At 39.8% G+C, this 9,432-nt stretch overlaps 1 protein-coding gene across 1 annotated transcript; it reads left to right on the forward strand.

The window, feature by feature from the left end:
- The first annotated feature begins 1,184 nt into the window (after window positions 1-1,184).
- On the forward strand, window positions 1,185-8,943 carry LOC113524705 (scavenger receptor cysteine-rich type 1 protein M130-like). Its single transcript, XM_053241858.1, has 9 exons — window positions 1,185-1,803; window positions 2,811-3,116; window positions 3,274-3,588; window positions 3,703-4,017; window positions 4,102-4,422; window positions 4,575-4,889; window positions 6,443-6,748; window positions 6,939-7,004; window positions 7,425-8,943. The coding sequence occupies exons 1-9, from the start codon at window positions 1,746-1,748 to the stop codon at window positions 7,817-7,819; spliced, it is 2,397 nt and encodes a 798-aa protein (XP_053097833.1). The 5' UTR covers window positions 1,185-1,745; the 3' UTR covers window positions 7,820-8,943.
- The last annotated feature ends 489 nt before the right edge of the window (window positions 8,944-9,432 follow it).

Below are 9,432 nucleotides of genomic sequence, written 5' to 3' on the forward strand. Positions count from 1 at the left end.
GCCCCAACAGATATGCTGAGGGTGGTATTGGACATGGTTGAAGAACTTAATGGTCAAAACATTACATGTGATTTTTTTTTTCACATCGTACACCCTGGGTGAAAAACTGCTGAAAAGGAAGGTTACCATGTAGGGGACAATGAGAAAAAAACAAGCAGGAGCTTGCTTCTGAGCTTCTTGCAATGAAGAACAAGAAGGTAACATCTTCAATGTTTTGCCTTCACTGACAGAGCCACTGTCATCTCCTGTTGCCCCAAGAAAGGGAAAAATGTCCTGTTGATGAGCACCATGAACAAATATGCTGTCCTGAGCACCAGAGAAGACAGGAAATCATAAATGGTCTTGGACTACAATGACTACCCCTTCTGTTTTACAAATTCTAAATGTTTGTAATTGTTTGTTTTTTAAAATTGCTGTACAATAAAATGTTTTTTGTATGTAGTCATGTATAGACAATAAAATAACATCAAATAGTGCAATGCATTCTCTTTATAAATTGGTCTATTTGTTGTTTATATATTATACATATAAAATGCATTATAAGTTAATGTACTCAGTATATATATATATATAATGTGTGTGTGTAATAATGTAATATGTTGTGTTAATGTTTATTTATATTGCTTTATTACTTAATATAAATAAAAATAATTTAACATTCTCAACATTGCAATACTGTAAATTGTAAAAAAAAAAAATTTTGTTTTTTAATTTGTCTTATGGTAAAAAATAATTGTCAACAACAACAACAATAATAATAATAATAATAATAATAATAATAATAATCCAGCAGCATCCTAACAGCGCCCTCAGCAGGTCAGTTAAGAGAAAAACACATTTCACTAAACAGAAATCTCAGTTTGGAAGTGCTTTACTGCCATCTTGTGGATGGAAAAAATGTCAAATTATAAATAACACTAAACATTTATTTTTATTATTAACAATATTAATATGTATTTGTGTATTTGTGTGTACACTTTAAAAATAATATCTAAGTGAAAATGAAAGGATGCACTTTTTGAATAGAGTCAAATCTCTAATATGTCTAATAATGCTTAGGAAATAAATGTTTAACTTCAGTAAAAAGTCTAAAAATTGTTTAATGTGGTTTAATGTATTCATGTAATAAAAATAATGTTATAATAGTGTAGTACTGAAAAATATTAGTGTGTATGTGTGTGTGTGTAGAAGGTATGTTTAGCTGATGTAGTTGCAGTGTGCTGCAGTGGTTTATCAGTGTGTGTATCTGCTCTGTGCAGCTGTCAGGCATTAATGCTGTACCACAGCCGAGTGCTTCCTCTCTCTGAAATCAGTGTGTGATGTGGTCGACTCTCATCAGTCACACACCTCAGAGACGGGAGGCGGAGCTCTGTTCCTCAGTCACACACCTCAGAGACGGGAGGCGGAGCTCTGTTCATCAGTCACACACCTCAGAGACGGGAGGCGGAGCTCTGTTCATCAGTCACACACCTCAGAGACGGGAGGCGGAGCTCTGTTCCTCAGTGCTGACGTTATTTTGATATATATGGAGAAAGTGAAAAATGCCTCATCTGATTTGTTATTGAGGCTGTGTGATGATTTCCTCTCATCTTTCTAATAAGGTAACAGGGAGTATGATTGGCTGCCTCTCTCTCTCTGTCTGTCTCTCTGTCTCTCTCTCTGTAGGGGGCTGAGTGAGGGGACACACTTCTCTCAGTCTCTCTGGGCGAGTGGAGGTGAACACATCGTGTACAGCGAGGAGGGAGATGGAAATCTGTCTGACTTTTATTCTTCTCTCATCCACACTCACACTCACAGCAGCTGGTAAGTACACACTGATTATTCACACTAAAACATCACACACTTCTCTCTTTAACAGTAGGGACGATTTTTAATCATGAAATGTGAGAAATTTTCCTGGAGTGATCGTAACTTTATAAAAGTGTTTCATTTTTATAGAATGTAAAAAGCTGTACATGAGCGTACACACATCATCCTCAGGGGTTTTTCTGAAGCTTCAGTTATAAAATCAGGTCCAGATTAATGTTTAGAGTTTACACATGATTTATTGTGAGTAAAAAACATAAATAATGAGTAACATTAGTCCATGTTCGAGTGTGTGTTTGAGAGAAAGATTGTGTGTGTGTGTGGGGGTGTGGGTGTGCGTGTGTTTGTGTGTGTGTGAGAATAAAACAGCTTTAAAGTCCCATTTCCACATCCTTCATTTTAACACAGTATTTATATTCCATCATTATCCTTGCTTTGACCAAACACTTGAACACTGGCAAACAATCACAGTTGAAAATTCCTTCTATTTTTTTCTTTCTACTGAAATAAATGGCCATCTTTGCCTGTCCAAAAAGACAATTAATTAGTCAACCTTTTTTCTTTTTTGTTTTACCATAAGAATAACCAAAAATAAACATCTGCTCACTAAACCGTTCACCAAAAGCTGTGCAGCATATAAACCAACTTTCTTAATCTTTCACAATTTAAGAAACAATGAAAAATAATTTCTCTGTGAGAGAGAGAGTGTGTATGTGAGTGTGTATGATTGTGTGTGGGTGTGTGTGCGAGAGAGAGAGAATGTGTGTGTGTGTGTGTGTGTGTGTGTGTGAAAGAGAGAGAGAGTGTGTGTGAGAGTGTGTGAGTGTCTGTGTGTGTGTTAGAGAGAGAGAGATTGTGTGTCTGAGAGAGAGAGAGTGCGTATGTGAGAGAGAGAGAGTGTGTGTGTGTGTGTGTGCGAGGGTGTGAGCAAGAGTGTGTGTGTCTGTGTGTGAGCGAGAGTGTGCGTGTCCTGTCATAAACCATAAATTCTCTCTCTCTCTCAGGCAGTGTGAGGTTGGTGAATGGTGGAAGTCGCTGTGCTGGGAGAGTGGAGGTTCTTCATGATGGACAGTGGGGAACAGTGTGTCATTTTAGCTGGGATACGAAAGATGCTGCAGTGGTGTGTAGAGAGCTGCGCTGTGGGGAGCCTGTAGATGTGCAGTATGCTGGTCACTTTGGACAAGGATCAGGACCAATCTGGATGAATAATGTGCACTGTAGTGGATCAGAGTCGACACTGAAGGACTGTAGCTCAAGTGGGAGGGGGGATAGTTGTGGTCATAGACTGGATGCTGGAGTCACCTGCTCAGGTAAACTGCTGTATTTAGAAAAAAACATTACAGTTAGTTAAATTATTATTATGATTGAATTGATTACTTTGAATTATACCAATAAATTAATTTTAATAAAACTTAGATTTTATTTTATAATGATTTCTTGATATTTACACAATGAAATAAAACACAGGTGAAAATGTGAGACTCACTGCTGGTCCTCACCGGTGCTCTGGGAGAGTGGAGGTGTTTCATGGAGGTTCCTGGTCCACAGTGTGTGATGCTGACTTTGACCAGCAGGATGCAGAGGTTGTGTGTCGAGAGCTGGGCTGTGGGATTCCTGTGGAGGTGCTGGGATCAGCTGCTTTTGGCCGAGGGGAGGGTCAGGTGTGGAAAGAGGAGCTTCAGTGTAGAGGCAACGAATCTGAGATTTACTTCTGTCCAACATCATCTTCACTCAAACACTCAGACTGCTCCCATTACAATGATGTGGGATTAAAATGTTCTGGTTAAGTATCATGATTTAACTTCTGTTTAAATAGAGACCACATACCTGTCAATCAAACTTTGAGGTGCCTTTGTTAATTTTCCTCTTTCACTGAGCTCTCGGCTGTTTGTTCAGGTCACACAGAGGCTCGGCTGGTGAACGGACCGGACTCCTGTTCTGGTCGAGTGGAGCTCCAGTACCTCAGTGAGTGGGGCACAGTTTGTGCTGTAGGCTGGGATATGAGAGCTGCAGATGTTCTCTGTGCACAGCTGGATTGTGGGAGTGCTGTGGCTGTGGTGGAGGTGGACTGGTTTGGGGAGGGGAGTGGCCACATCTGGGCTGATGTGTTTGATTGTCAGGGGAAGGAGACACACCTATCACAATGTGGCATCTCATCATGGAGTCGAGCTGCATGCTCTCATAAACACGATGCTGGAGTCATCTGTAACGGTGAGATATTAACGTCACATACACCACGTTAATGAATAAAGTCAGTGTTCATTAGAATATTTAAATGATGTTCTTCTGCTTCAGGATCATCCGTGGCATTTCATGAGGGGCGAGTGCGGTTGTCTGGAGGGAGCGAGTGTCAGGGGGAGGTGGAGATTTATTTCAGGCAGGACTGGAGGAGAGTTCTCCTGGACTCGTGGAGTCTGTCTGAGGCGTCTGTGCTCTGCAGACAGCTGGGCTGTGGCTCCGTGCTGAACTACCGCTCCTCTCCATCCACCACTGAACACAAACACATGTGTGTAACAGGTTTCAGCTGCTCTGGGAGTGAAGCTCATCTGGGGAACTGCAGCAGTGCACAACCTGTCAACTGCGGCTCTGGGGAACAGCTGTACATCACCTGCTCAGGTAAGCAGCACAACACCTACCAATGAGCAACCACAAATGTTTTATAGTTTTAAATTATTCTTATAAAATACACAGACTAATCAAATATTTTACAAAGTTATGTAAGTTTTATATATATAAACTTATTAAATAAAAAAAAATCTTGAACCCAGTCCCGAGGTCCATCAGGCTGGTTGGTTCTGGGGGAGACTGTGCAGGAAGGCTGGAGGTTTTCCACAGCGGCTCGTGGGGGACAGTGTGTGATGACTCGTGGGATATTGAGGATGCGCAGGTGGTGTGCAGACAGCTGCAGTGTGGAGAGGCCCTCAGTACCCACATACCAGCCTGGTTTGGTCCTGGAACTGGGTCCATATGGCTGAATGAGGTGGAGTGTGAGGGGAGCGAGACGTCCCTGTGGAACTGCAGATTTCAGCTGTGTGAAGAGGGAGAATGTGGGCACCAGAAGGACGTAGGAGTCGTGTGCTCAGGTACAGTGTGATGTCTGAGATTAAACCCATTAAATGTGTAAAACATATACAGTCTTGGGACAAAGAAAGTACACCCCCTTCAATGTTTTTATTTATCAGGGTCTAAATACCAATTCTGTGGACCTCACCAACTTCTATAAACAAAGAAATAACCTCAAGGGACAACAAAAAAGCACAACATATTTTAATATGTAATCATTTTTTCCCCAAAAAAGTAAACCAACATTCAGAAACCAGGAAGTAAAAATACCCCAATTATTAAGAGAGTAATTAGCAGCTAGTTGTTACTAATGAGATGCACACAATTAGTTAATCATCAAGAAGTGTGACTACCTCTGTAAAGGCAGAACTTTTGGCTGTTTCGTGTTCTGGAGCACTCAGGTGTGTGTCTACATCATGCCAAGAAGAAGGGACATCAGCCATGATCTCTTAGAAGCAATTATTGCTGCTCATCAATCTGAGAAGGTTTATAAGGCCATCGTCAAACATTTTTAAATGCACCATTCTACAGTGCGTACAATTGTTTACAAATGAAGCACCTTCAAGACTTCCCAGGAGTGGGTGTCCCAGCATTTTCTGTCCAAGGTCACACCATTTAATGCCCAGAGATATGACCTCTTTAATCACATTAAATGTTTTTGTTCATTAAAATACAATCATTATAAGACTGAACAAGTATAACTTTCATGGAAGAGAGGCTGGGAAAAAGGCCCTTCTCTCCAAAAAGAATATGGCAGCACGACTTGGGTTTGCAAAATTGCATCTGAACAAACCACAAAAGTTCAGGAACAGTATCCTTTAGACTGATAAGGCTAAGGTGGAGATGTCTGCTCATCATGCATAGCACTATGTTTGGTGAAAACCAAACACATTGTATCACCACAAACACCTCATGCCAACTGTGAAGCCTGGTGGTGGGGGGTGATGATTTGGGCTTGTTTTGCAGCCACAGGACCTGGGAAACTTGCAGTCACTGAGACCACAATAAACTCCACTTTATAACAGAATAATAGTCATATGCAAGGCCGTCTATCCAGCAGCTTAAGCTGGCCCAGAATTGGGTCATGCAAAAGGAGAGCTGTGCAGAAACAAATGCCCTCAAATATCAATTGGCCAAAATTTCTCTAAAACAATGTGAGAGACTGATAAACTCTTACAGAAAAAGTTACTGAATTATAGGGTGTACTTATTTGTTCTCACCTGGTTTCTGAATGTTGGTTTACTTTTTGCGAAAAAATGAATACATATTGAAATCTGTTTTTGTTGTCACCTGAGGTTGGTGAGGGCCACACAATTGTTATTAAGGCTCTGATAAATAAAAACATGGAATTGAAGGAGGGTGTTCTTTTTCCCATGACTGTATATGTTTGTATTTAAATACTGAGGTCCCATCATCTCAAAGTTTCTGAAATTGAACATCAAATTAAAGAACTGTTTATAAATGTAATCCATGTTGAATATCTTTTTACATTAAGATAATATTACACATATTTTACTGAGTCAATAAAACAGGATTTTTACAAAGTAAGGGCAAGTCATTCTTCTTCCACCAGAGTTTAAAGAGATCCAACTCACGGAGGGCTGTGAGGGGAATCTGGAAGTGTTCTACAATGGAACCTGGGGTAATGTGTGTCACAATCAGATGGATGATGAGACAGTAAACATGGTGTGTCGAGAGCTGAACTGTGGAAGAAGTGGTAGTCTGTCAAACGCTAAAGCACGAGTAAAATCTGCTCCTAACTGGCTGGATTATCTGAAGTGTAGGAAACACGACTCTAATCTGTGGCAGTGTCCATCTTCACCCTGGGGACAGAACAACTGTGATAATGGTGATGAGGTGGCTCGTATTATCTGCACAGGTGGGTGGATTCAGACTTTTCTGGTTCTGTACATTACCATAAACTGCAATGTTTCATTATGAATAGTGTATAACTAATGTGGCTGAAATATAAAGTATATTTGACATAAAATAGTGTTAAAAGTCTGAGAAAAGTCTGCTCTGAAAGATAAACCTTTGTTAATTTCATTAATTGTATTTTATTACTGCAGATGATGGAAAGTCTCCACATACACAAGAAAAGTGCTCTTCATTTCCCTCTCAGAAACATTGCACAAGTAAGGATATATAAGGAAAAGCTTTCAGTACTGTTCTTCATTTGCATTTGTTAGTGACAGAAGATATTTCCTCATGTGTTTATAAAATCATTTTCAGAGGACTTTAATGTATTTTCTCATATAACCATCCTGAGGGCATCAATCTTCCTCACATTTCATGAAAATTAAACCAACAGAGATAAAATCAGTAAACAGAACCCAAAGCTGATCTTACTGCTTCAAATAATTTTGTGCATTCATTCATTCATTTGTAAACATATCAAAGTAAGCAATTTTCAGGATGTTATATAGTTGGCTAAGTTTTGTTTTCAGAACACCCCAAACTTAATATGTTTTTGGTAAACTAGACAATGTTGAGTTATATTGGTTATATAACATACGTGTTGGTGTGTTTCCTCATGTGTGGTGTGTGTGATGTAGAGCACTGGTCTCTCAGGCTGAGTGGAGGAAAGGGAAGCTGCTCTGGGAGGTTGGAGGTGTATCATAACGCTACGTGGGGCTCCGTTTGTGATGATCAGTGGAACATCAGGAACGCTCAGGTGGTGTGCAGACAGCTGGGCTGTGGGTCGGCGCTGAGTGCTGATAGGAATGTTTCGTTTGGTGCTGGTGAAGGGACTATCTGGCTGAACAGAGTGAAGTGTCGAGGGGATGAGATTCACCTGTGGGACTGTCATCATTCCCTGAAGAAACACACTGACTGCTCTCATGCTGGAGTCACCTGTGCAGGTCAGAGCTCTACTGACTCCACTCATACCCCTGTTCGCCCAGTATTAAAGCTTGATAACTTTTGTTTAGAATCTTCGACATTAGTTTGAAAGCTCAGACCCTAAACTGTAAACTAGCTGGTAATAATTTTATTTCTTTTATTTATTTTATTTTATTCATCATCTGTACTCCCAAAAATGTAAGTAAAAATATCCCTTAAAATTTTTCTTAAATATGGTGCTGTGTAAAAACAGTAAACGTAAGTTTTTGATTTTGATTGATGATGATTTGATCATCAAAGATGGCCGCCACAAACCAAAGCTCCCAAACTGCTTTGTGGCCTACAGAAATGGCCACCATGGACTACAACACCCTACACACACATCTTCACAGTCGCCATCATACTGGTCACACACAACTGGACTTAATCATGAGCCCTGCTGTAAGTAAAGTAAAGTAAAGCATGATAAGAGCAATAAGATGTTCAATAATGTAGAATTTATTTTAAAAATAGAATTTACTGAATTACAGAGAGAAAAGAAGAAACACCAATCAACTGCTTAACTATGAACCTAATTTTAAATAGGGACAGAAAAAGAGTTGCATATGTGTGTTAGAGAGAGAAGAGAGGAAAGGAGGAAGGTGTGCATGTGAGAAAAACATAGAGAGATGGAGAGCAAGTGTCTGTTTGTGGACGAATGCTCTGCTCTAAAGCTTGCGTGTCCGTGTGAACATTCATGCTGCGCTTATTAAAATGTATAACCATGAACCATGTGAGATAACAATCGCGTGAGAAATATGGTGGAGACTTTAAAGACTCCATGTATGGTGGATGGCCAGTGATAGAAACTATAAAAATAGCTCTGATGACAAAATACGTTACAAAGTGCGATAACTTTACTAGGAATAACATTACAGTGTTGGATCTTATTTTTCCTAAAAATAAATGCGGATGAACGACTGAGTGATCGTGTTAGTTATCGGAGAAATTTGCTTCTATCTTTAATCACTGTTTTGATATGATGATTGTATCAGTGAGATATAGAAACATTTATACGCCCTTTCTATACAATTATGAATATTCATTATTTTGTAACTTATGAGAAATTGTTCTATCGCTTAAATCGTGGGCTCGCTCTTGCTGTATAGCTGAAGTGAAAACTTACTGTTGCTGTATTGCTGAAGTGTGTCCCTCTGCCAAGAAAGAATAAACTTCTCTCCTTTTGATCTGTAAGACTGTCTGGTGATTTTATTTGGGGAATCGGGAAAATTCTCTAACAATCCTGGTGTCAGAAATTGGGATCCCAAAAAAGACAAGGTAAGCGTCTAAATTATTATTATTTTTATTTATTTATTTATTTATTTATTTATTTTTACATATTTAGTGAACCCTAACTCTTACTTTGGTTCGAGAGGATCCTTGAGCTCAGAGTAGAGAGTAGATTGGGTCTAGCTGAGAGCTCATAAAGAAAAGGACTAATGCCATTCTCTAACAGTGGTAATACAAAGGTGGCCTAAAAACAGGTCAAGCTAAAGAGGTGAACCAAGATGTGGCTGGTCTGTAACTGAAAGGACTACTGCCATTGCTGGAGGGAGTGGTGGGGGGTTTGGGTGGCCCACAGCAGATAGAGGAAAATTTACTCTTCAAATACAGGTCTGTGTGATATTGTGTGTGCATAAATGTGTGTGACTGTGACTGTAACTGTGAATTGCTCTGACTTGG

Source organism: Pangasianodon hypophthalmus, chromosome 18 (genome assembly GCF_027358585.1).
Source record: "Pangasianodon hypophthalmus isolate fPanHyp1 chromosome 18, fPanHyp1.pri, whole genome shotgun sequence".
NCBI classification, from domain to species: Eukaryota; Metazoa; Chordata; class Actinopteri; order Siluriformes; family Pangasiidae; genus Pangasianodon; species Pangasianodon hypophthalmus.

Coding starts and splice junctions, on each gene's coding strand:
- LOC113524705 (XM_053241858.1), top strand. CDS start 1,746: ATGGAAATCTGTCTGACTTTTATTCTTCTCTCATCCACACTCACACTC. Junction 3,117..3,273: donor TGCTGGAGTCACCTGCTCAG/GTAAACTGCTGT, acceptor AATAAAACACAG/GTGAAAATGTGAGACTCACT. Junction 7,005..7,424: donor CTCTCAGAAACATTGCACAA/GTAAGGATATAT, acceptor TGTGTGATGTAG/AGCACTGGTCTCTCAGGCTG.